Source organism: Bos indicus x Bos taurus, chromosome 13, assembly GCF_003369695.1.
Source record: "Bos indicus x Bos taurus breed Angus x Brahman F1 hybrid chromosome 13, Bos_hybrid_MaternalHap_v2.0, whole genome shotgun sequence".
NCBI lineage: Eukaryota > Metazoa > Chordata > Mammalia > Artiodactyla > Bovidae > Bos > Bos indicus x Bos taurus.
The window spans coordinates 8910523-8937365 of record NC_040088.1 but is presented as its reverse complement, the minus strand read 5'-3'; the positions used below and the strand labels follow the sequence as shown (position 1 = coordinate 8937365).

The window sequence follows — 26843 nt, the reverse complement described above, 5'->3', positions numbered from 1 at the left end:
GTAATGAGTCAATCTGTATTGAAGCAATCATTGTTGCCATCTCCTCGGTGTGCCCTTCCAAAACTGAGTTTGCTTCCGTATTTTGTCACTGACTCCAGGGGATTTCCATGTAAGTGGCACAAAAACAATCATCATAAAATTATTTCCTCTGCCCCAATCAACAACTATCCAACCCACAACAATGCTTGTATGCTAGAAAAATGTCTCCAGTGCTCCCAAGTGCCAGAAATACAAAAATTATGACTTTGCAGCTGGAAACTGAAAATCTTAAACCAAGCTGAACCTCTACAGTCAGAGTATAGAGTTTCATTCCCCTTTGCCCTAACTGCCTTATCCATAGTCTCATCAAAACCAGCCTCACAAATGGGTTCAGAGATACAAGTGTGTACACACACATACTCAGTCATGTCCAGCTCTTTGCAACCCCATGGACTGTAGCTCGCCAGGCTCCTCCGTCCACCGGATTTCCCAGGCAAGAATACTGGAGTGTGTTGTCATGCCCTTTTCCAAGGGAATCTTCCTGACCCAAGAAAGGAACCAGCAACTCCTGTGTCTCCTGCATTAGCAGGCAAGTTCTTTACCAGCTGAGCCACCGGAGGAATCCCCTAGAGATATGTGTAGAGTAGGCCAATATGCTAAGGACTATAACAGTAAGAGGAGCCATAGCTTAGAGCAAAGCCACATGTGAATGTGCTGAATATTCCAGCTTAATTCCATCAATGGCAACCCCTGCCTGTGGCCTGTGGAAACAGCCTTGGAGATATCTCTGCAACTGGCAGAAAACATAGGTTAGGGATGTCACCCTAGCCCCTCACCCAGGAATTACTCTTGTGTAAGTGTTGAGTCAGAGTGCAGTATCTTGCCCCTTCTGAGTCCAGATCAGATTGTTCTAGGCCTCACATCATTGGTATAACCTACCTGGTGCCCATCCATGGATTCTCAAGAGTTTCCTGCCTCTGACTATTATGAAACACAGTGTTATAACACAAGACTCGTGTCATTTCCTTGGAAGTCTTTCAAAACTATATTCTGGTTTTCCAAAGAAGGACTCTTGTAATTTTTTTTAATTAAATATTGAGGGGGTGGGGAGAATGTAACATAAGAAGGATAATTTAAAAAAAAAAAAACAGCAGCTTCAGCACTCCCTAGGAGCTTGGTAGAAATGCAGCTCTTGGGCCCACCTGAGAATGTTAACAAGACCCACTTGGAGGAATTCCCTGGTGGTCCAGTGGCTAGGACTTTGTGCTTTCACTGGAGGAAGAGTGGGTTCAATCCCTGATTGAGAAACTAAGATCCTGGGGGGGCGGGGGTGGGAAGGGGAAGACTCCTTGTTGATGTGCATTCTCATTTCACAAATTGTTGTTTGTTGTTCAGTTGCGAAGTCGTGTCTGACTCTTTGTGACTCCATGGACTGCAGCACACCAGGCTCCTCTGTCCTTCACTATCTCCCGGAGTTTGCTCAAATTCATGTCCATTGATTCAGTGATGCCATCCAACCATCTCATCCTCTGCCACCCCCTTCTTCTCTTGCCCTCAGTCTTTCCCAGCATCAAGGTCTTTTCCAGTGAGTCAGCTTTTCACATCAAGTGGCCAAAGGATTGGAGCTTCAGCTTCAGCATCAGTCCTTCCAATGAATATTCAGGGATGATTTCCTTTAGGATTGACGGTTTGATCTCCTTGCAGTCCAGAAACTCTCAAGAATCTTCTCCAGCACCACAATTTGAAAGCATCAATTCTTTAGCGTTCAAACTTCTTTATGGTCCAATTCTCACATCAGTGCATGACTACAGGAAAAATGATAGCTTTGATTAGATGGACTTTTGTCAGCAAAGTGATGTCTCTGCTTTTTAATACACTGTCTAGGTTTGTTATAGCTCCTCTTCCAAGGAGCAAGCATCTTTTAATCTTAAGGCTGCAGTCACTGTCTGCAGTGACTTTGGAGCCCAAGAAAATAAAATCTAGCACTGCTTCTACTTTTTCCCCTTGTATTTGCCATGAAGTGATGGGACCAGATGCCATGATCTTAGTTTTTTGAATGTTGAGTTTCAAAACAGCTTTTTCACTATCCTCTTTCACTCTCATCAAAAGGCTCCCTGGTTCCTTTTCATTTTCTGCCATTAGAATGCTATCATCTGCATATCTGAGGTTGTTGATATTTCCCCTGGCAATCTTGATTCCAGCTTGTGATTCATCCAGTCTGGCATTTCACAGGATGTAATCTACATTTAAGGTAAAGAAGCAGAGTGACAATATACAGCCTTGTCATATTCCTTTTCCAGTTTTGAACTAGTCAGTTGTCTGGTTCTAACTGTTCTGGTTCTAACTGTTGCTTCTTGCCCCCACTGCCCCCTCCCCCACCCCCCCCACCACCCACCCCCCAGCCCAGTACAGGTTTCTCAGGAGGCAGATAAAGTGATCTGGTATTCCCATCTCTTTAAGAATTTTCCAGTTTTGTTGTGATCCACACAGTCAAAGGCTTTAGCATAGTCAATGAAGCAGAATTGACTTTTTTTATGGGACTTTTTTTTAACTGTTTTAAAGAGTGACTTCCCCAGCAGTCCAGTGGTTGGGACTGTGCCTTCCAATGCAGGGGACGCAGGTTCGATCCTTGATTGGGGACCTAGGCTACCACATGCCATGGTGTGCAGCCAAACATTTTTTTTTTTAAAGAAAAAAGTAATAGATGGCTAATTATTTTTTAATTTAAAAAGAAAAGTAAAAAATTTAAACGGGGAGAACACTAAAAATGGAAACACATAAACTCCATATCAAATGGATCATGATGGAGCAAAAGAACCTTAACGCTGAAACCAAGAACACTCAGTATCAAGAAAAACCAATAGCAATCTATCTGAAAGCTCAAGAAGTATTGAAAAAAGATAGAGGCTTTGTTATCTAAACACCTGCTGGCTTCATTGAAACAAAATTGAAAGTAAAAGATTTTGAAGCCATTGGAAATAGAACAAAAACCTTGCTAAATTAAAAAAAAAAATTATTTAAAGAACAGAATAGCAATAAAAAAACATTGTGACACACTGCTGAGTGACAAGAGAATCACAGGCATTTTGGCTGCTTGCTACCCATATCAACACCAGCAAAGATTATCTATGGGCCCGGAAAGATTCCTCCTTGAACTTTTTGGTATGTCTGGATATCTCGACAGTGATTATGCAGCTTTTTTAAGAGATAACAACCCGGAGCTGTGGTACATATATACAAAGGAGTATCACTTGGCCATAAAAAGAATGAAATAATGCCATTTGCAGCAACATGGATGGGCCTAGAGACTGTCACACGGAGTGAAATAAGTCAGAGAAGGAGAAATACCGTGTGACATCCCTTACCTGTGCACTCTAAAGAGAAATGGTACAAATGAACTTACTTACAAAACAGAAAGAGACTCACAGACTTAGAAAATGAACTTAAGGTTGCCAGTGGGAGGAGAGAGAGTTTGGGAAGGTCATGTACACACCACTGCATTCAAAGTGAATAACCAACAAGGGCCTATTGTGCAGCACATGGAACTCCATGCAGTGTCACGTGCCAGCCTGGAAGGCAGAGGGGTTTAGGGGAGAACGGATACATGTGTACGCATGGCTGAGTTCTTTCGCTGTTCACCTCAAACTACCACAATGTTGTTAATAGGCTATATCCCAACACAAAATAAGAAGTTTAAAGTTTGAAGACAATAAAAAGATAACAAACCAGGAAAGGAAGAGGAGACGGAAGAAGGGGAGGAGGGGAAGGAGAAAACTAAAAACAGAAAAGACTGGGTGATCCCAAGTATAAACAGCTCTGACCGTGCGGGCAACCTGAAGAAGAGAAAGAAGAGAGGGACTTCCTGACGGTCCAGCGGTGACGACTCTGAACTCCCAGTGCAGGGCGTGTGGCCGGCCAAAATCTTGGCCTTCCCCGCACCCCAAAGCCGAATGAAAAATACGGAGACAGGGCGTGGAGGAAATAGGTAGATGGCCTTTATTCTAGCCCGAGGAGAGGGGCACACAGTAGGCTCACGCCTCAAGGACTGTGCCCCGCCCCCCATCTCCATGAGGAACCTGCTGCTAAGTCGCTTCAGTCATGTCCGACTCTGTGCGACCCCATAGAGGGCAGCCCACCAGGCTCCCCCGTCCCTGGGATTCTCCAGGCAAGAACACTGGAGTGGGTTGCCATTTCCTTCTCCAATGCATGAAAGTGTAAAGTGAAAGTGAAGTCGCTCAGTCGTGTCTGACTCTTAGCGACACCATGGACTGCAGGCTACCAGGCTCCTCCATCCATGGGATTTTCCAGGCAAGAGTACTGGAGGGGCTTATATAAGTCACCGGCTTGCAGTCAGGAGTTGCTGATGAGGGGCAAAGGTGATAGGCTCTTGGTTTCTTCCTCTTGCATTGTTTCAAAGACAGTCATCAACTGGCATCCATAACCCAGTCATCGAGTCTGGCAGTTCGGGGGCTCTGCGGCCTCCTTTCTGATGTGTTAACTACAAGGGGAAGAGTGTTGTAAGGGTGAGCACCTTGTATTTAGCATGGAGTCAAAGGAAATAAGTGTGAAGCGTGGCTCCTGCGAAGTCAGCGAACAGAAAAGCAAATTTAGTTACAGACATGCAGAGTTAAGAGCAGTTAGAGTAAAAAAAAAAAAACGAGGGATGTTCAGGCCTGCTCACTGTTCTCTTTAAATTCTTTGTTCTCGGGAAAGGGAAACAGGAAAACTCATTCCTCTTTTTCCCTTTTCACTGCAACAGGGGCACGGGTTCGATCCCTGATGGGAAACTAAGATCCCACATGCTGCGCTGAGTGGCCAAAAAAGAAAGAAAGAGAAGAAAAACAAGAGAGAGGCTGGATGAACATAAAGGTTACTGAATTAGGCTCACAGACCCTTGTAGCTGAGAGGGGATTTTGATGCTGACAACTCAGCCCTGTGCCAAATGGAATCTCAAGATAAGAGTTTGAGGGGAAGTAGAAAAGAACAGCTTTAGGGAATTCCGAGGCTGTCCAGTGGCTAGGACTCTTCGCTTTCACTGCTGAGAGTACGAGTTTGAACCCTGGTTGGAGAACTAAGATCTTGCAAGCCACGTGGCACTGCCAAGGAAAAAAAAAAGGAATAGCTTTATTATTTTGCCAGCGGAGTTTTATAGCAATAGTTCAAGGGTCAGGATGCTGATAAGGATCAGGTTTTACAGAGGTCCTGCCTTTCTTTAATCCAGCCTCATGTGGTTTCCTGATGAACTTTTGTAGTTGTCAAAGTTATAAAACTATGACCTTCTCTCTGGAATAAAAAATGCTTCATTAAATAGTTCATCTTCCATTTCCTGAAGATTTTAGTTCTGCAGAAGAGCTCTCAGTTCAGTTCAGTTCAGTCGCTCAGTTGTGTCTGACTCTTTGCAACCCCATGAACCGCAGCACGCCAGGCCTCCCTGGCCATCACCAAGTCCCAGAATCCACCCAAACCCATATCTATTGAGTCGGTGATGCCATACAACCATCTCATCCTCTGTCATCCCCTTCTCCTGCCCTCAATCTTTCCCAGCTTCAGGGTCTTTTCAAATGAGTCAGCTCTTCACATCAGGTGGCCAAAGTATTGGAGTTTCAGCTTCAACATCAGTCCTTCCAATGAATGCCCAGGACTGATCTCCTTTAGGATGGACTGGTTGAATCTCCTTGCAGTCCAAGGGACCCTCAAGAGTCTTCTCCAACACCACACTTCAAAAGCATCAATTCTTTGGCGCTCAGTTTTCTTTATAGTCCAAGATCCAACCAGTCCATTCTAAAGGAGATCAGTACTGGCTGCTCTTTGGAGGGACTGATGCTGAAGCTGAAACTCCAATACTTTGGCCACCTCATGTGAAGAGTTGACTCATTGGAAAAGACTCTGATGCTGGGAGGGATTGGGGGGCAAGAGGAGAAGGGGACGACAGAGGATGAGATGGCTGGATGGCATCACCGACTCGATGGACATGAGTTTGGGTGAACTCCGGGAGTTGGTGATGGACAGGGAAGCCTGGCATGTTGCAATTCATAGGGTCGCAGAGTTGGACATGACTGAGTGACTGAACTGAACTCACATCCATACATGAACACTGGAAAAACCATAGCCTTGACTAGATGGACCTTTGTTGACAAAGTAATGTCTCTGCTTTTCAATATGCTGTCTAGGTTGGTCATAACTTTCCTTCCAAGGAGTAAGCAGTAGAGCTCTCGGATAATGTATATGTGTCTCTTGAGGCAGAACCAGAAAACTTCCCCAAAGCTACACTACTGTGTTTCTTGATTGCTTCTTCCTTGTTTCTGCATCCCCTCCTTCCTTGATTCAGTTCAGTTCAGTTCAGTTGCTCAGTCTTGTTCAACTCTTTGGAACCCCATGGGCTGCAGCACACCAGGCTTCCCTGTCCATCACCAACTCCCAGAGCTTACTCAAACTCATGTTCATCGAGTCAGTGATGCCATCCAACCATCTCTTCCTCTGTTCTCCCCTTCTCCTCCTGCCAGTATCAGGGTCTTTTCCAACGAGTGGGCTCTTCATATCAGTTCACTTCAGTTCAGTTGCTCAGTCGTGTCCAACTCTTTGCAATGCCATGAATCACAGGAGGCCAGGCCTCCCTGTTCATCACTAGCTCCCAGAGTTCACCCAAACTCGTGTGCATCAAGTCGGTGATGCCATCCAGCCATCTCATCCTCTGTTGTCCCCTTCTCTTCCTGTCCCCAATCCCTCCCAGCATCAGAGTCTTTTCCAATGAGTCAACACTTCCCATGAGGTGGCCAAAGTATTTGAATTTAAGCCTCAGCATCAGCCCTTCCAATAAACACCCAGGACTGGTCTCCTTTAGGATGGACTGGTTGGATCTCCTTGAAGTCCAAGGGACCCTCAAGTCTTCTCCAACACCACAGTTCAAAAGCATCAATTCTTCGGCACTCAGCTTTCTTTATAGTCCAACTCTCATATCCATACATGACCACTGGAAAAACCATAGCCTTGACTAGACGGACCTTTGTTGGCAAAGTAATAGCTCTACTTTTTAATATGCTATCTAGGTTGGTCATAACTTCCCTTCCAAGGAGTAAGCCTCTTTTAATTTCATGGCTGCAATCACCATCTGCAGTGATTTTGGAGCCCAGAAAAATAAAGTCAGCCACTGTTTCCACTGTTTCCCCATCTATTTGCCATGAAGTGATGGGACCAGATGCCATGATCTTTGTTTTCTGAATGCTGAGCTTTAAGCCAACTTTTTCACTCTCCACTTTCACTTTCATCAAAAGGCTTTTAGTTCCTCTTCACTTTCTGCCATAAGGGTGGTGTCATCTGCATATCTGAGGTTATTGATATTTCTCCTGGCAATCTTGATTCCAGCTTGTGCTTCTTCCAGCCCAGCGTTTCTCATGACATACTCTGCATACAGGTTAAATAAGCAGGGTGACAATATACAGCCTTGATGTACTCCTTTTCCTATTTGGAACCAGTCTCTTGTTCCATGTCCAGTTCTAACTGTTGCTTCCTGACCTGCATACAGATTTCTCAAGAAGCAGGTCAGGTGGTCTGGTATTCCCATCTCTTTCAGAATTTTCCACAGTTCATTGTGATCCACACAGTCAAAGGCTTTGGCATAGTCAATAAAGCAGAAATAGATGTTTTTCTGGAACTCTCTTGCTTTTTTGATGACCCAGCAGATGTTGGCAATTTGATGTCTGGTTCCTCTGCCTTTTCTAAAACCAGCTTGAACATCTGGAAGTTCATGGTTCATGTATTGCTGAAGCCTGGCTTGAAGAATTTTGAGCATTATTTTACTAGCGTGTGACATGAGTGCAATTGTGCGGTAGTTTGAGCATTCTTTGGCATTGCCTTTCTTTGGGATTGGAATGAAAACTGACCTTTTCCAGGCCACTGCTGAGTTTTCCAAATTTGCTGGCATACTGAGTGCAGCACTTCCACAGCATCATCTTTCAGGATGTGAAATAGCTCAACTGGAATTCCATCACCTCCACTAGTATATTGTCACCCTGTTTATTTAACTTATATGCAGAGTACATCATGAGAAACGCTGGGCTGGAAGAAGCACAAGCTGGAATCAAGATTGCCGGGAGAAATATCAATAACCTCAGATATGCAGATGACATCACCCTTATGGCAGAAAGTGAAGAACTAAAGAGCCTCTTGATGAAAGTGAAATAGAAGAGTGAAAAAGTTGGCTTAAAGCTCAACACTCAGAAAACAAAGATCATGGCATCCGGTCCCATCACTTCATGGCAAATAGATGGGGAAACAGTGGAAACAGTGGCTGACTTTATTTTTCTGGGCTCCAAAATCACTGCAGATGGTGATTGCAGCCATGAAATTAAAAGAGGCTTACTCCTTGGAAGGAAAGTAGTGACCAACCTAGATAGCATATTAAAAAGCAGAGCTATTACTTTGCCAACAAAGGTCCATCTAGTCTGGCTATGGTTTTTCCAGTGGTCATGTATGGATGTGAGAGTTGGACTATAAAGAAAGCTGAGCACTGAAGAATTGATGCTTTTGAACTGTGGTGTCAGAGAAGACTCTTGAGAGTCCCTTGGACTGCAAGGAGATCCAACCAGTCCATCCTAAAGGAGATCAGTCCTGGATGTTCTTTGGAAGGACTGATGTTGAAGCTGAAACTCCGATACTTTGGCCACCTGATGTGAAGAGTTGACTCATTTGAAAAGACCCTGATGCTGGGAAAGATTGAGGGCAGGAGGAGAAGGGGAGAACAGAGGATAAGATTGGATGGCATCACCGACTCAATAGATATGGGCTTGGGTGGATTCTGGGAGTTGGTGATGGACAGGGAGGCCTGGCGTGCTGTGGTTCATGGGGTCACAGAGTCGGACATGACTGAGCGACTGAACTGAAGTCTTATTTTATTACATATAATTCAGTAAGGATCTGTATTATAGATCCAGCTATGTAACTTCTCAAAGTCAATTGAAAAAGGTGGGACTAACTCCGATTTAGTCTTAACTAGGCTTCAGAAGCTGATGCTGAAGCTGAAGCACCAATATTTTGGTCATCTGATGTGAACAGACGACTCACTGGAAAAGTCTCTGATGCTGGGAAAGATTGAGGGCAGAAGGAAAAGAGGGTGTCAGAGGATGAGATGGCTGGATGGCATCACTGATACAGTGAACATGAACTTGGTCAAACTCTGGGGGATGGTGAAGGACAGGGAGAGGCCTAAGGTGCTGCACTCCATGGAGTCCCAGAGTCAGACACTACGGGAGATGGAACAAGGCTTCAGAAGTGGTCTATGACAGACCTCTGCTGCCCTCTGGTGGCTTTAAGCATAAAAGCACCAGCAAAGAACTAGCACTCAAAACTTCCAGACATCAAAGTGCAGCTAAGCCTGGGGTCCCAGGGGAGGAGCATCTGAACCTCACCACCACTCCAAATAGGTCTTGACCCCTCACTGAACACCCTCTTCATCTCCAATCTGGATAATCACCCTCACAAACTATGCTTCATTTCCCTGTCCTGGATGGGCTAGTGTACTGGTCCAGATTGGAGCTAGGGGGTCCAGGTAGGTGGTTGTTGTTGTTGTTGAGTCCCTAAGCCTTGTCTGACTCTTTGAGACCCCATGGACTGCAGCACATCAGGCTCCTCTGTCCTCCACTATCTTCCAGAGTTTACTCAAATTCATGTTGAGTCAGTAATGCTTGCCAACCATCTCACCCTCTGCCGCCCCCGTTCTCCTTTTGCCCTCAATCTTTCCCAGCATCAGGGTTTTTTCCAATGAGTCAGACTGGTCACATTAGGTAATCAAAGTACTGGAGCTTCAGTTTCAGCAACAGCGCTTCCAATGAATATTCAGGATTGATTTCCTTTAGGATTGACTGGTTTGATCTCCTTGCACTCCAAGGGACTTTCAGGAGTCTCTCCAGCACCATAATTTGAAAACATCAATTCTTCAGTGCTCAGCCTTCTTGATGGTCCAACTCTTACAACTGTACATGACCACTGGAAAAAATATAGCTTTGATTAGATGGACCTTTGTCAGCAAAATCATGTCTCTGCTTCTTAATACGCTGTCTAGGTTTGTCATAGCTTTTCTTCTAAGAAGCAAGCATCTTTTAATTTTATGGCTGCAGTCATCATCCAGAGTGATTTTGGAGCCCCCAAAAATAAAATTTTATTAAAAACCCCCCAAAATAAAACTGTTACTGCTTCCACTTTTTCCCCTTCAATTTGCCATGAAGTGATGGGACCAGATGCCATGATCTTAGTTTTTTTAACGCTGAGTTTCAAGCCAGCTTTTTCACTCTTCTCTTCCACCTTCATCAAGAGGCTCTTTAGTTGTTGGAAAAAAACAGTTCAAGAGCTGCTACCTGATAGTCTGATGGTCAGTGCAAAAGAATATGATTATAGAGTACAAATGAGGAACTATGAAAGGGAGAGTCTGATGCAGAGTTACCCTGGCCTGTCCCTCTTTTTCTTACTTCCCAGACTATCACAGGGGATCCCAAGCAACTAGCCTTTCTCTAGTTTATAATGAGAGAAATCAGAATATCAAAATTAGAAGAATTTTGAGGTCAAACAGACCAAGGTTTGAACTAGCCCTCTGACTTACTCTGGGACCTCTGGGCAAGTTATCTAAACTTCCTGACCCTCTAGGAAGAGAAAAACAAATACCAGATGATATAATGTATTTGGAATCTAAAAAATGACACAAATGAACACATCTGTGAAACACAAACAGATTCACAGACAGAGGGAACAAACGTGTGGTTGCCAAAGGGGAAAAGGATGGAGGCGGGATGGATTGGGAGTTTGGGGTTAGCAGATGCAAACTATTATGTAGAGAATGGATAAACAGCAAGGTCCTGCTGTAGAGCATAGGGAACTATATTCAATATCCTGTGAGAAAACGTAATGAAAAAGAGTTTGAAAAATAAAGTATACATATGTATATCTGAGACACTTTGCTGTACAACAGAAACTAACAGACTGTAAATCAATAAAACAAATTTTTAAAAAATTAAAAAATAAACTTTCTGACTCTGTTTCCTCATCTGAAAAACACAGGATTTCTCAGGCCACTGTGAGGATTCAATGAGATGGTGCGTGGAAAGTTCTTAGCTCAGCGCCTGAATGGGATGAAGTCAGCACTCAAATGTTACCTGTTAACTCCTATGGTGGGGACGGGGGGAGTGGGGGGGCTTCTTCATTCTTCGCTGATGCTGGTGAATCTAGATGAGGCTGTCCTCTGCACTGATCCGCTTGTCAGAAGGGCCCCTTGCCCATGGGTTCAGCCTCCTGCCCCTCTCATCCCATGTACCCCACTCACCAAAGACATTCCGCCTCACGGGACAGCAGTGAAATCCAGAAGGATGACAAGGAGAGGATACAGAGGTCCACGGTGCTCTCAGGTCACCTGTGGAGCCTCGAATTTCTAACACCTGATGGTCAGGAAGCAGAGGGAGAAGGAAGACGCACTGGGTCTGGTCAAAGAATGGGTCTTGCTTGACCCACACTGGAGGCCTGGCAAGTGTCGGAGCCTCAGGAAATCCTGCTCAGCATGAGAGGTTGTTAGGGGAGGTCATCGAAAGGATGTGACCGTTGATTGACACGTGAGTTGAACCTGGGCAATCGGAGGCTCCAGCCCTCCCGTCTTTGGAATGGACCTTGTGCCCACTGTTCCCACAGCGGGAGTTCTAAGGATACAGCCTTAAGAGAGGGAGGCTATTAGGTGCATCGGCACTGTATATGCAGCTGAACCCCGCTAAGACCTCCCGATAAACCTTTTAAGTTTCTGAAGGTGAGTGCAGAGATCTGCTGGCCTTGGGGCCGCCCCAGACAAAAATGTAAGTTGCCTTACATGTTAGAACTCCCACCTACCAATCCAAGTGGTCGGCTCTTTCTTTTCTATCCCTCCCTCTGAGTGCTCTCCACTAGGGGTTGGTTTCAGATTTCACCTCGAAAGCGCTCAAGGTGAAACAGGTGGAAGCTTGAGGGTCAGGGAGTGGGAGGTGTGTGGCTTTTCTACCTGGTCAGAAGCTACTTTCAGGGTACAAGGTTACGGAATGGGACCAGGGTCCACAGAGGCCTTCAACCCTCAGAAAGGAAAGGTTCTGATGGCTTCTTTGGTTTTACAATGTGGGAAATAAATAATAATGTCTGCCTCTGCTTTCCCCTCCCCCCACCCTCTCCCCGCCATTCCAGGCAGACAGGATAGGCTGGCCCAGATGAAGAGGACGGGAGGTCTGGAAGGACTCCTCTCCCAGTGCTCAGCCTGAGCTGTACCTGGAGCTCACACCTCCCTCTCCAGTCCTGCTCCCCACCTGGCAGAAAACCATCCTACAGTATTTTAAGATCCTCTTTTTTTTGACTGCACTGAGCAGGATCTTTGCTTCCCAACCAGAGATCTAACCCGTGCCCCCTTAAGTGGAAGCATGGAGCCCTAACCACTGAACTACCTGGGAATTCTCTGTGCAAAGATATTAACGTCCAACAAGGGATAACTGGTTAGTTATTTTTATGGAGCTCTATTAAAAGAATGTATGTGATGGCATAAAAGATCTCCCAGATATAGAATCCGATCCATAAAAAATAGAATTTTTTTTAATTATCTTGGTCTGAAGAACCTAAAGAATGTCCAACAAGAGATAATTGGTTAGTTATTTTGATGTGTGTGTGTGAGTCGCTCAGTCATGTCCAACTCTTTGTAACCCCATAGACTGTAGCCAGCCAGGCTCCTCTGCCCATGGAGTTCTCCAAGCAAGAATACTAGAGTGGGTGGCATTCCTTTCTCCTGGGGATCTTCCTGACCCAGGGATTTAACCTGCGGGCAGATTCTTTACCATCTGAGCCACCAGGGAACCCCAGTTATTTTTATGGAGCTCTAGTAGAAGAATACATGTAATGGCATAAAAGAGCTATATATATATATATATATATTTTTTTTTTTTTTTTTTTTTAATTATCTTGGTCGAAAGAGCCTAAAGACATCCCACCCTATAGCAAAGTTTCCTGGAGGGGACAAAACACCTATCATGAAGCCAAGGGCTGGCCCCCAAGGAAGGTGGACCATGGTGGGATCATCCAAGTGACTCAAAAAACTAGCCATTCACCCCAGCTCCACCCCAACCCTCATTCTCCAACCAAAGAAAAGTCAGCAAGTCCAAAAAGAGGCCTGACTCTCCCCTTCCTGGAGCTGAGATACATGTCTATGGCAAGTCACCCTGGGTTTGGCATCCACCCATCTCCCCCTTGGCCACACCTAACCAATATCCATTTGTTGGTGTTCTCAGAATAAATCGCTTATCCCTCCTAAAGAAGTCAATCCCAGAATCCCACAGGCACACTCAGACCCTTTTGCTCTTTCCTCATCTTAGCCCTCAAACAGCACAGACAAGAGGGTCAGCACCAGCCTTTATTGGGGAAAAGACACACCACACACCCACTGCCCAGACCCAGGGCCAGGCTTCCCACAGTCAAGGCAGCAGTAGGAACAGAAACAGCGACGAGGGCAGTGACAGTGCCCGGGGGTGCCACAAGTCCCAGGACAACAGCCTCTCCCGGCTGCCAGGACAAGCCCCCTCGACGCTCAGGACACACCAGATTGACGAGAGCACCGGGGCCTCTGCAAGAAGAAGAAACATCAGGTCATAACTGTGCCCTCCTGGCTCCAGCTCCCCAGCATGTTCATCTCCCCTTCTACACTGGAGAAGTTAAGCAAAGATTGCTCTCACGGACCTTAAATGGCTACCTGCTTTCCAGACTGGAGAAGGCAATGGCACTCCACTCCAGTACTCTTGCCTGGAAAATCCCATGGACAGAGGAGCTTGGTGGGCTGCAGTCCATGGGGTTGCTAAGAGTCAGACACGACTGAGCGACTTCACTTTCACTTTTCACTTTCATGCATTGGAGAAGGAAATGGCAACTCACTCCAGTGTTCTTGCCTGGAGAATCCCAGGGACAGAGGAGCCTAGTGGGCTGCCGTCTATGGGGTCGCACAGAGTCGGACACGACTGAAGCGACTTAGCAGCAACAGCAGCAGCTTTCCAGACAATCCAGGCTAAACTGGCATTGAAGACTATATATCATGCAGTGATCAACCTTATATTTCCTGTTGTAAACACAGCCTGCCTGGTCCCTTACCCACTCTCTCATATCACTCCCATCTGTTTCCCAAATGTGTCACACACAATCCACCCTCTGTGTCTTTGGTCACCAGGCCACCCTGGTGTCCAGCTTGTTCTCTGTGTTCTCCTTGCTGGGTCACATCTAGCCTAGCCTTCAGGGCCCAGATCAAATCCTACTTCTAGGAGAAGGACCTTCCCAAGGAACCACACTTACTCTGATCACTTGTATGCCCATACGGCCTATACAAGAGTCCTGACCTGTGAAACAGAATCTAACTAGACTCTCCAGGGCAAATACTGCCTTGCCCTTCTGGAGTTCCCACTCAGCATCTAAGTTGGTGTTTTGTACATAGCAGTGAAGACCACTGTTACTGATAACGAGGGACTGTACTCACCTAATTCAGAGTCAGACCTAGTGGTCCAGGTGGGGTTCGGGGCCGGCTGGGGTGATGGGACTGGGTGGGACACAGAAGCGGCCACAGCCTGACTTGCAGCACTTCTCCCCAGCCTGGCAGTTCTCATCGACCATGCAGTTGACAATGCACAGCCCCACTAAGGCTTTTGGACAGTCACCGTCCCACCCTGGCGGATAAGCAGGCAAAGGTATAGAGACGGGACGGTTGGTTCCAGTGACTCCAGGTGGGATCCCACCTGGGACTTAGACACAGAGGCTCAGATGACTCCACCCCTGATTCTGACTAGATCTTAATCAAACATCTGGCTGGGACACCTTGAAGCTAGAGGATCTGAGCCCCCGAAGGGCCCCAAGAGAGCACCTGGATTAATGATTTCCAAATGGTATCTCACAAGGAGTTCCCTAGAGGTACCTTGCTGGTGGCTCAGATGGTAAAGAATCTGCCTGCAACGCGGGAGACCTGGGTTTGAACCCTGGGTTGGGAAAGCTCCCCTGGAGAAGGGACAGGTTACCCACTCCAGTACTCTTGCCTGGAGAATTTCATGGATGGAGGAGCCTGGCAGGCTACAGTCCATGGGGTCGCAGAGTCAAATATGACTGAGCAACAAACACTCACTTTTTTCTTTTTCCACTTCAGGACCTGATATCACTGTAGGTTTGGGGTGGGCCTGGGTGGGGTGCAGAAGCAAGGTCCCGAGCCACCACCCTCAACCCTGGTGTTTGGGCTTCCTACTTCCCACCCCCTGCCATACATGGGCCCCTTGATCCAGGAGGAGGATTGCTTTGGCTTGAAGGGGGGCAGGGTATGAGGACTGGAAGGATAAGGATTTTGACTTCCTCCCACAAACAGAAAGAGAAGACGATCACAGATGGCTCCCTCCCTAACCAGCTCTGGGAGCCCAGGAGCACCCAAGGATTTCTTCCCCAAAGAGCTGACATACCTCCCTTAATGTCTCCGAAGCAGGCATGGCCACAGCCGGTGCTGCAGCACTTATGTCCCTGGGGACAGGACGTGTCCCCGTCACACAGCTCTTCACACGGAAGGGGGTCGGCCGGACATTCACCGCCAAACTCTGCCACAGAATCAGAACACTGGGGCTCAGAGACACCCCAGCCCAGTGTTGCCAGTTATTTTTATCGGGACTCCAGTACAAAATGTACAAAAAAAGATGTAATGGAAAACGATACATTTTCCATTGTTTCCTGTTTGTATTTCATAAATATTTATGCTTAAAGTGTGTATATTATGTGCATTCATGAATATTCAATGCTGATACTTCTTATTCTATTTCTTCTCTTTTTTAATGCTGGCCACAAAATACAAAGTTGATATCCAGATTCAGCTTGAAAAGCGCGGTTGAGGTCTAACAAGTTGTGACAAACTCACTAGTTGCCGCCCCATACTCGTCCTCCCTCCTTGCTTCCTGTGGTTGACATCAGCACTGCTGGCTGCTGAACTCATGCCCACGGGGAGCCCCCTTCCTACCATCTCTGGGCTGGACTGGGTGACTTGCTTTGACCGACAAGACCCCAGCAAGTATGATGGAAGCAGCGTGTGTGCATGCGTGTGTGCTCAGTGGCTTCAGTCATGTCTGACTCTTTGCGACCTTATGGACTGTAGCCCACCAGGCTCTCTGTCTATGGGATTCTCTAGGCAAGAATACTGGAGGGGTCGCCATGCCCTTCTCCAGGGGACACGTTCACGGCCTCTAGACAGACAATGAAACTCAGAGAAGAGAAGCTGTTGGCCCCGAACCGCAGAGTGAGTCAGCGCCAAAGCAGGACGAAACCCAGCCTCTTGGTCTGTAGTGAAGCACTCTTTCTACTACACCATCCCTAAGACAGGTGGGCAACGGGCCAGCTCCACAGGGCAGGCACACCCAAGAAGTCACATCCAAACCATACCCACTCACCGTGACTCACTCCTCTCGGTGTTCCAGTTTTTTAAATGGAGGGAAAATACAGGCCATTCAAGGCTTTGTAGAAAACCAAGACAGGACTGGCCCAGTGCCTCCGAGAAAGAACATATACATACGATTGGACACAGCTGGTTCCGGGAAGTCTGACATGATGGAAAAAGCACGTGCTAGACTCCAAGAGAATTCGTGCAGCTGAACATGTGCTCGGCCGCTCCGCTGTGTCTGACTCTTTGCGACCCTATGGACTGCAGTCCTCCAGGCTTCTCTGTCTGTGATATTCTCCAGGCAAGAATACTGGAGCAGGTTGCCCTTTCCTCCTCCAGGGGATCTTCCCCACCCAGAGATCAAACTCCAGTCTCCTGCATCTCCTGCATTGGCAGGCAGATTCTTTGCCACTGAGCCACCTGGGAAACCTCATACAGCTGGACAATCCAAGGTATGATAACCTAGCATCCTTAGATTTTCTAAATAGCCCCTATTTCATGTCATTCCATATTACAACTATGTGTCTTGATTTTTTTATTCAGAAAATAAGATCATTGTTCATCACCACATGTCTCTCCCCACACCTCCCACTTGTTTGACAAACACTAAAATCCCTCTAACAAGGAACAAACCCTTTTATCCCCAAGGCTGAGAAGACAGCATAAAATAATCTCCCCAATAAAGAAAAAACCCAGCAACATAAACATCTCACCAAATTATACCTTGTACCATAGAGAGTGGAGGTCTAGAATCTCAAACTTCCCAGATTAAACCATTATGCTGGGCCTGACTCTGAAGTAGCTTCCCAGGTGGCTCAGCGGTAAAGAACCCACCTGCCAATGCAGGAGACAGAGGAGATGCGGGTTCAATTCCTGGGCCGGGAAGATCCCTGGAGGAGGAAATGGCAACACACTCCAGTATTCTTGCCTGGAGAATCCCACAGACAGAGGAACCTGGGAGGCTACAGTCCATGGGGTCGCAAAGAGTCGGACACGACTTAGCGACTGAGCGCACACTCACGACTCTGAAGTAACCAATGCCAGGAGCACCCGGCTTCCCCTGCTTTCATCCCCAGGACCAGGAACAGACACCAAAGCCCTATTGTCTCCCAGGCCAGACTTCCTTGAGTTCCCTGGGGATTTATCAACTATCAGAAGCAACAAAGGGACCCTTGGAGGATAGGCTGAAGCCTTGAGGCTCAGAATATATCCCTTCGGACCAGTGCCCAGCAGGGCCACCCAGTCCAACACCCTATCTGATGCCTGAATCCCTGCCAAATGATCCCCCATCCTCAGCTTGGAGAGCTGGAATTAAGGAAGCCTTACTAACTCCAAGCCCGACTACAGCCAGCCATCCTTATATTTAAGCTAGACAGCCTTAAGGAGAAGAAAGTCTTCTTTACACTCAACTGAAATCTGTTTCCCCATCGGTCCTTTACCTGCCCCCAGACACCCGGTAAGATCACAGCTTGCGTCACCTTTGCAGACATCCTCTGCCTTTCTCTGTCTCAGCTTTGCCAGGCTAGGGAGCTCAGTTCCTCCTATCACATGGTTTCTAGTCACCTCAGTTATCTCAGCAGGAATCAAGGTGAGAAATATGAATGACAGCCAGAATAGGGGTGGTCAATCTAGCCTCCGGATATGCCCAATCCCAAGATCCCAAGCTATCAGCAGAAAGGCAGGATACAAAGCTGAAGCCCAGACACACTCACTCACTGAGTCTCCACTGCTGCCTCAGCTCCAACCCTCCACTAGGGAAAGACGCCAGCTGCTGGCGGAAAGTGACATGTCAAAACTTCTTAAGCCAAGAAGGGCCCTGAGTCTTCAAACCTACTCCTTTCTTCTCATGTATATAGACAGATAGACATCCAGAAGGGGGAGAAACTGGCTGAAGTCAGTGGTCCCAGAACTGGGCCCCAAACCCGCAGCTTTGGCACTAGGTCCAGTGCCCTTTAACCCACATGATTACAATCCCCTACACTCTGCAAGGATCACCTAAAAACAAATCAACAAGCACTAAGACTCAGCTCAGTTCTGCCAAAACTAGTAGACAGCTTTAGAGGTTAGGAAAACTTACAAATAAACTAGTGTGTGTCTGGAGCCCCCGCAACCACTCCTAGTTTCGGTGATTCACCGGGACTCAGCATACAGGTGTACATACGGCCATGATTCACACAGCACAAAAATGCAAAGCAAAACCCATCAACGGGAAGAGGCGCGTGACGCGAAGTCCAGAGGAAACCAGGCGCAAGCTTCCAGGAGCCCTCTCCAGGAAAGTCGCACAGGATGGTCTTTATTCTTCTGGCATGAAACTGTGACAACATGTATGAAGTGGTATTCTACCAGGAAACCCACTGGAGACTCAAGATTTTTCCTGGGGGCTGGTCACACGGCACTCTCTGCCTAGCCCATACCACTCTTAATAGTTAGGGTGGCAGGAACTCTCTCAAAAATCCAAAGTCTCAGAAGCCAGCCAAGGCCAATCTTGTGAGCAGGCCTTTCTGGGAATGTTAACGTTGGACCCGCTGTGTTAACTCTCTCAGCTGTACAAACAGCGTGGAGGTTTCAGGAAAGGGGGGCCCAAACACACATGGAGCCCACACCCTCGATCCATACAAAAGGACATAATGCGTATGTCCTAATAAGAAAACGGAGGCTCACAGGGGCTCAGGAGGGGCCAGCCTTCACGCAGTGGGAGGGGGCCATAAGGGACCCAAGATAGACAGTCGTGTCCAACTCTTGGCGACCCCACATACTGCAGCGCACCAGGCTCCTCTGTCCATGGAAGTCTCCAGGCAAGAATACTGGAATGAGTTGCCATCCTTTTTTCCAGGGGATCTTCCCAACCCAGGCATTGAACCTGGGTCTTCCACATTGCAGGTAGATTCTTTACCGTCTGAGCTACCAGGGAAGCCTCTGGGACAACATTAAGGGAGCCAAAGGGGACAACATTAAGGCCATTATCTGAATCTTCGCTCCAAAACCTTCTCCTCTCAAAGTTATCCCCTTCTCAGCAAAGAGTACGACCATCACCCAAAGGCTCCAGCCAGCCACTCAGCATTCTTCTTGACACCTCCTCTTCCTCATCACCCACATCTGCTAACCAGGCCTGTCAGCTCCAACTTCAGAAGTATTTCAGGGACTTCCCTGGTGGTCCACTGGTTAAGAACCTGCCCGCCAATACAGTGGACACGGGTTCAATCCCTGGTCCGGGAAGATCTCACATGCCCTGGGGCAACTAAGCCAGTGAACCGCAACTGCTGAGCCCCTCTGCTGCAACTGCTGAAGCCTGCTTGCCATGAGCCGGTGCCCCGCAACAAGAGAAGCCCGAGTGCCGCAACTAGAGAGTGGCTCCCCCTTGCCACAACTAGAGAAAGCCCACACGCAGCAACAAAGACCCAGCACGGCCAAAAACAGTAAATAAACTTTTTTTTTCCCCAAAAAAAGTACTTTGAGTCTGCCACTTTCCCAGGTCTGTACTGTCACCACCCTGGTCTGAGCCATGGCACCCCCTTGCCCAGCCTGCCACAGTGGCCTCTCACCTGGCCTACCACCTTCTACATTTTCCTCATCCATGCTTCACACACCAGCAGAGAGGTCTTTTTAAAATGAAAACCCAACCAGGTCTCTCCTGCTTTAAAGGCCTCCCATTGCACTTACAATAAAGCCTTAGACAGAGGCCCTGGAGGTTCCCCGAAAGCCTAGACCTGAACCGGAAACACCCTCCTTCCCCGTCTCTCGTCTCCAACCACACTGACCTTCAGTTCAGTTCAGTCGCTCAGTCGTGTCCGACTCTTTTCGACCCCATGAACTGCAGCACACCAGGCCTCCCTGTCCATCACCAACTCCCGGAGTTCACTCAGACTCACGTCCATCTAGTCGGTGATGCCATCCAGCCATCTCATCCTCTGTCGTCCCCTTCTCCTCCTGCCCCCAATCCCTCCCAGCATCAGAGTCTTTTCCAATGAGTCAAATCTTTGCATGAGGTGGCCAAAGTACTGGAGTTTCAGCTTTAGCGTCATTCCTTCCAAAGAACACCCAGGGCTGATCTCCTTTAGAATGGACTGGCTTGGATCTCCTTGCAATCCAAGGGACTCTCAAGAGTCTTCTCCAACACCACAGTTCAAAAGCATCAATTCTTCAGCACTCAGCCTTCTTCACAGTCCAACTCTCACATCCATACATGACCACTGGAAAAACCATAGCGTTGACTAGATGGACCTTTGTTGGCAAAGTAATGTCTCTGTATCTAGGTTGGTCATAACTTTCCTTCCAAGGAGTAAGCGTCTTTTAATTTCATGGCTGCAGTCACCATCTGCAGTGATTCTGGAGCCCAAAAAATAAAGTCTGACTCTGTTTCCATTGTTTCCCCTGGTTTTAGAAAAAGCAGAGGAACCAGAGATAAAATTGCCAACATCCGCTGGATCATTGAAAAAGCCAGAGAGTTCCAGAAAAACATCTATTTCTGCTTTATTGACTATGCCAAAGCCTTTGACTGTGTGAATCACAATAAACTGTGGAAAATTCTGAAAGAGATGGGAATACCAGACCGCCTGACCTGCCTCTTGAGAAACCTATATGCAGGTCAGGAAGCAACAGTTAGAACTGGACATGGAACAACAGACTGGTTCCAAATAAGAAGAGGAGTATGTCAAGGCTGTGTACTGTCACCCTGCTTATTTAACCTATATGCAGAGTACATCATGAGAAACGCTGGGCTGGAAGAAGCACAAGCTGGAATCAAGATTGCCAGGAGAAATATCAATAACCTCAGATATGCAAATGACACCACCCTTATGGCAGAAAGTGAAGAGGAACTCAAAAGCCTCTTGATGAAAGTGAAAGAGAAGACTGAAAAGGTTGGCTTAAAGGTCAACATTCAGAAAACGAAGATCATGGCATCTGGTGCCATCACTTCATGGGAAACAGATGGGGAAACAGTGGAAACCATGACCTTTCACCTCCTGAAAAGAGCAAGCCTGGCCCCACCCCACAGGCTTTGCCCCGGCAGTTCCCTATTCCTAGCATTGCACCCAACAGCCAGATGCTTCTTCTCATTCTCCAACATAAAATGATACCTCCTCTTTCCCTCGCTTTTCTTTCCTTTCATAGCACCAGCATGACTGGTACTTATTATTGTCCGCTTATGATTATTTCCTATGTCTCACATCAGGGGCTGAGCTCCACGAGACCAAGGACCGTGACTGCTCTGTTCACCCCTGGATGCCCAAATGCCAGATAGTACAGACCGACTCAGTGTGTACTGAATCCATTTATAAGCAAGCAAGTGAAATACACAGGCCGGACGTCAGAAAGGTGGGAGGAAATCTGATCAGCAAGGTGCTGGGCATAACTCTATAAGCTCTTGGGCATTATTTGGCAGGTTTTGTACAAGCTTCTTATATACATTTCTTCTCAACTACATGATTGGAGAAGGCAATGGCAACCCACTCCAGTACTTTTGCCTGGAAAATCCCATGGACAGAGGAGCCTGGTAGGCTGCAGTCCATGGGGTTGCAAAGAATCGGACACCACTGAGCGACTTCACTTTCACTTTTCACTTTCGTGACTAGAGAAGGAAATGGCAACCCACTTCAGTGTTCTTGCCTGGAAAATCCCAGGGATGGGGGAGCCTGGTGGGCTGCCGTCTATGGGGTCGCACAGAGTTGGACAAAACTGAAGCGACTTAGCATCAGCATCAACTACATGGGATAGACTGAATACTTGTACTCTCCGAAAATTCTTATGTTGAAACTAAATACCCAAAGTGAGGGTATTTGGAAGTGGGGTCTTTGGGAAGTGATCAGGTCAAGAGACTGGAGCCCTTATAAGGGCTAGTGGCCCTTATTGGCCTTCTGTCAGATGAGGTCACAGCAAAAAGAGAGCAGTCTACAAACCAGGAAGCAGGCCCTCACCAGACACTTAATCTGGCACCCTGATCTCGGATGTCCCCGTTTCCAGAATTGTGAGAAATAAATGTCTGTCGTTTGTAAGCCACCCAGTCTGTGCTATTCTGTTACAGCAGTGGGAATGGACACTACCTTATCGCCCTATGCGATAAATGTCCTTGCATGCACGTGTTTAGTCCATCGGTCGTTTCAGAGTCTTTGCAACTCTTTGGAGTCCACCAAGCTCCTCTGTCCACGGGATTCTCTAGGCAAGAATACTGCAGCAAGTTGCCATTTCCTCCTCCACAGGATCTTCCTGACCCAGGGATCTCCTGTGTCTCCTGCACCGCAGGCAGATTCTTACCTGCTGAGCCATCAGGGAAGCCCTGATAAGAGATAAATATGCTTACCTCCATTTTAAGGATGATAAAAAGAGGCCACAGAGGAGCCAGGCTTCTTACCCATGTTCAAACCCTAACTGCCTCAGGAGAGCAGGTCCAGGGTCCAGCCTGGGCCCTCAGGAACTCTGATGTGCCTCTACCTTACCAAACAGACAGCACAGGAAGCCTCTGGCGAATCAGGGCTTAATGAAAGCGGAAGTTGTTCACAGCCCAGAAAGAAGAGCTCCCAGTGCCGGTCATCGGGTGTAGCAACAAGTCCCATTGGGTGAGTGGGCCAGCCCTGCTCTAGGACTGGAACTGTAGAAAAGCACTTAACTAATAACTCCGTGGCCAATATCACTTCCCACCAGACGAGGAACCCCACGCAGCCAGTGGGCTCCGGGAGATCTGCAGAGAAATCACTGTTCTAGCCTGCTGAGCTCCCAGGAAAGAAGCAGCCCCAACTGGGCTGGCCAGGGCCCAGAGCAGCTCACTGAGGTGCCCGGCTGGGCTGCCAGCCTCACCCTCAGCCCCTATAATTCAGTCATCACCTTCAAACATGGGGAAGACTGTACCAGGCCCAACAAGCTGCCAGGGAGTGACCCGTGGGAGACAGATGCCCAGCCCTGGTTCCAGACAGGGCCTCAAGAGTCCTGGCAACGAGTACAACCCTCTATTCTCTTTTATGGGCACGCTGCCCAAGGGAGCTGCCAAACTGAGGTGCAGACAATCCTACTGGGTAGAGGGAAGGGACCTGCTACATGGGGAGATTTGGCTGGCAGGTCAGCCTTCACAAGAACCCTGAGTTCCAAGTAAAAGAATCACAGATAATCAATGGTCTGTTCTTTCCTGACAGAAAGCAAAGAAGTGGGGACTCTAGTGATTAAAGAAGAGACAGCTCCCCCACCAAAAAAAAAGGGGGGGTGGGGGTGGGGAAGAGGTGCTCTAGGTGAGCTAGATTCCAAGAGCCAACCTTGAAGACAAGAAGCTGGCTGGGTCTACGTAGCCCAGAGGCAAGATCGGAAAGGAGACATGGATTTCGCCTCTCGAGACATCCTTAGGGATGCCTCCTCAGCAGAGCCAACTACAGCATGCACTGCAGCGCATCTGCCTAGCCAGACAGGATTCATCCCCCTGGTATGGCTCTTGGCACAGGTTCTTATCAGGTGAGTATTTTTCTTCTTTCACTGCAAAAGAGATCACCTGAGATTGGGGGTAACTGATAAGGCCTCAAGAAATGGGGAATGGAAGTCAAATGCACTTTGGGGACCTTTAGCCTCTCTGGCACTCCACTCCAGTACTCTTGCCTGGAAGATCCCATGGACGGAGGAGCCTGGTAGGCTGCAGTCCATGGGGCACTAAGAGTCGGACACGACAGAGTGACTTCACTTTCACTTTTCACTTTCACGCATTGGAGAAAGAAATGGCAACCCACTCCAGTGTTCTTGCCTGGAGAATCCCAGGGACAGGGGAGCCTGGTGGGCTGCCGTCTATGGGGTCGCACAGAGTCGGACATGACTGAAGCGGTTTAGCAGCAGTAGCAGCCTCTCCCAAATTCTTATCTGAAATATTTCTGCAATCACTTTCCCCTCCTCCCACACCCCCACCATCCACCAACACACACCCAGCACCACTGAAGGACCAGCCATTCTGCAGAAAGAGAGAAAGGTTGGGCAAAGCCAGAACCTCTAGTAAGCCAGACTGGAAATGTTATCTCCTTGTCCAGAGAGGACAGAGAAAGCCAGGAAGACCTATCCTGGCTGCTCCCAGAATTGATCCATCCAGGTCTGTCCTACAGAGGAGACCATCATCTCCCCAAATGAGGACCCTCACTCTGGGGGGAGGCAAGGGGTGATTTCTTCTCTAGTTATTTTCAGTTACTCTTAGTCAGGGGTCCCAAAGGGTAACTCACCACGCTCTCCTACAGTCAGCCTGGATGCCACAGACCCAAGAGCCACTACTGTCTTCAGGAGGAAGAGGCAGCTCAACATGACGAGGATGCTGAGAGCTGAGATGAAAACTCCAACCCGGCCAGACATGTACATCTTGCCCAGAAGATCAACCGAGGGAAGGGCAAGGCAAGGGGACTGGCCTAAGCCCAGCCCCAGATCCTTCCCTTTCGCAATAATTCCCAAGGATGTCTTCTCCTGACAAGAAGAAGAAAAGTGATTGGTTGCTGGTGTGTGGAACATTCCTGGTGCTACCAAAAGACACATGTGATCAGAATGATCAAACTCTGTACAAGGGACAATGATGAGGAATCTAGGGGGAGCTGGGGAAACAGAGGGATAGACACTGGATCAAAGAGAGCCCCAGAGGGTTTTTCAGGGACATGGCTACAGCTGAAATGAGAGAGGAAAGGACTAACGACACCACGGAAGGAAAGAACCAACGCTAATAAAATGCACTGTGGCTCCTGTCCATCATTGCAACCTAGAAAGCAGAGACTAGAACCAACTGCACACAAACTAGTCAAAAACTATAGAAAAGTAGTGCTTGAATTTCTTCAACTAACATAAATGCACCAAAAACCTACATCTTGGTCCCTCTGGCCCATATAGGACATTTGTGGCCTATATGAAGGCCAGTTGACAAAACCCCAAAGAACAGTTGCTGACTCAAGTAATAACCTAGGCCATACAGACTCCTTTTCTTTATCTCTTCTTCCTATATTTCTTTTTATTTTTCTTTATCTGTCCCCTTTGATCAACCATGATACCTGTGTCCACTGGCATTGCTTAGTCTAACAAGGCTAAAGGGCAGGGGACATTCAAGGCACAAGGTTAAAAACCTCAATAGGGCCTAGGAGTTTGTTGCCAGAAAGTCACCTTATTATTTTAAGGCTGATAAATGAACATTTGTTGATCTAACATGTGCTTTACATATTTTATTTCTCACAATTAACTTGCAAAAGTAAGAAAACTGATTCTTTTTTTAGAGAAAGAACTGCCCAAGGTCATTAAGCTAGTAAGTGGTGGCTGCTGGAATTTAATAACAGTAATGACAGATAGCATTGTTTGAAGGTTTATTACTGCCAAGGGTCTAAGTACTTTACATAAGTTAACTCACTTAATTTCACTGCAACCCTACGAGTTAAGTACTATTATCCCCATTCTACAGACGGGGAAACTGAATCAAAGAAAGAAATGTAGGTCACAGCTAATAAGTAGTAGAATAAAGGTGTGTGTGTGTGCATGCTCAGTTGCTTCAATCGTGTCTGACTTTTTGCAATGTCTGAGTCTTTTAACTCTATGGACTGTAGCCCACCAGGCTCCTCTGTCCATGGGATTCCCCAGGCAAGAATACCAGGAGTGGGTTGCCATTCCCTTCTCCAGGGAATCTTCTGACCCAGGGATCGAACGGAAGTCTCCTGCATCTCCTGTGTTGCAGGAGGATTCTTTAACCACTGAGCCACTTGGGAAGCCCAGAACAAAGGTAAGCAGTCCAATTCCATAGTCAGTGTTCTTTATCATCATATCATAATGAATTTGAACTCAGATCATTCTAACTGCAAAACTCATGCACTTTCTACTACCCCGTATTATGACCTGGTAAAAGAAGATCCAATTCTATTCAGGGATGTCTTACCTCTAATGCAGAGCAAAAGGGGGTCTGGGGAACTCCACAGCTGTGAAACCCCTGCATCCTCAACCTATCCCAGAATCAACCATCTGGGGAGAGAAGCCCAGGATCTTCATTAGATGCCTTCCGAAGCCAAGAGGCAACCCCTGGGATAAAGGCCTGGAGGGACCGCTGAGTGAGTGTTTAGGATGCCATGGGCCAGACCCCCTCCCCCTCTTGTTGGGTTTTGGGGTCCTCGCATGAGGCCCATCCAATTCTGGGAGCTGAGTGCCGGGCATATTAAAATCTAGTTTTCCAAAGACAACCGCAGACGCCCCTGCACCAAACGCTCCCCACCTCTCCCCAGCTCCAGCCCGTGGAAACCTGCTCCCTTCCTCCCGCCCTGCACTTCTCCACGGGCCTTGGCCCGGCCAGAGAACGACCCTTGATTGAACACCCCCAGTCACACCCGAAGCGAGGCCGCCCCCGAGAAGGAGACAGGCCACCCGACGCGCAACGCCTCTAAGCAGCCGCAACCGGACGGGAACCAGCGGTTCGGTTTCCCTGGCAACCCCGCCGCTCGCCGCGTCGCGCTTCCGGAGCCTGAGGGCG

General features: G+C 47.7%; 1 protein-coding gene across 2 annotated transcripts; it reads right to left on the bottom strand.

Annotated features, from left to right (window-relative positions):
• Positions 1-13357: 13357 nt before the first annotated feature.
• WFDC3 (WAP four-disulfide core domain 3) lies at positions 13358-26839 on the bottom strand. Of its 2 annotated transcripts, XM_027558419.1 has the most exons (6): positions 26699-26839; positions 26259-26341; positions 24583-24817; positions 15441-15572; positions 14480-14666; positions 13358-13582 (listed from the first exon to the last, which is right to left on the bottom strand). In XM_027558419.1, exons 2-5 carry the CDS (start codon positions 26313-26315, stop codon positions 14497-14499), a joined length of 594 nt encoding a protein of 197 aa, XP_027414220.1. In that variant the 5' UTR covers positions 26316-26341; positions 26699-26839; the 3' UTR covers positions 13358-13582; positions 14480-14496. The 2 variants fall into 2 exon arrangements, with proteins under 2 accessions (XP_027414220.1, XP_027414221.1); XM_027558420.1 differs by lacking the exon at positions 14480-14666 and having other exon boundaries at positions 13359-13582; positions 26699-26805.
• Positions 26840-26843: the final 4 nt, after the last annotated feature.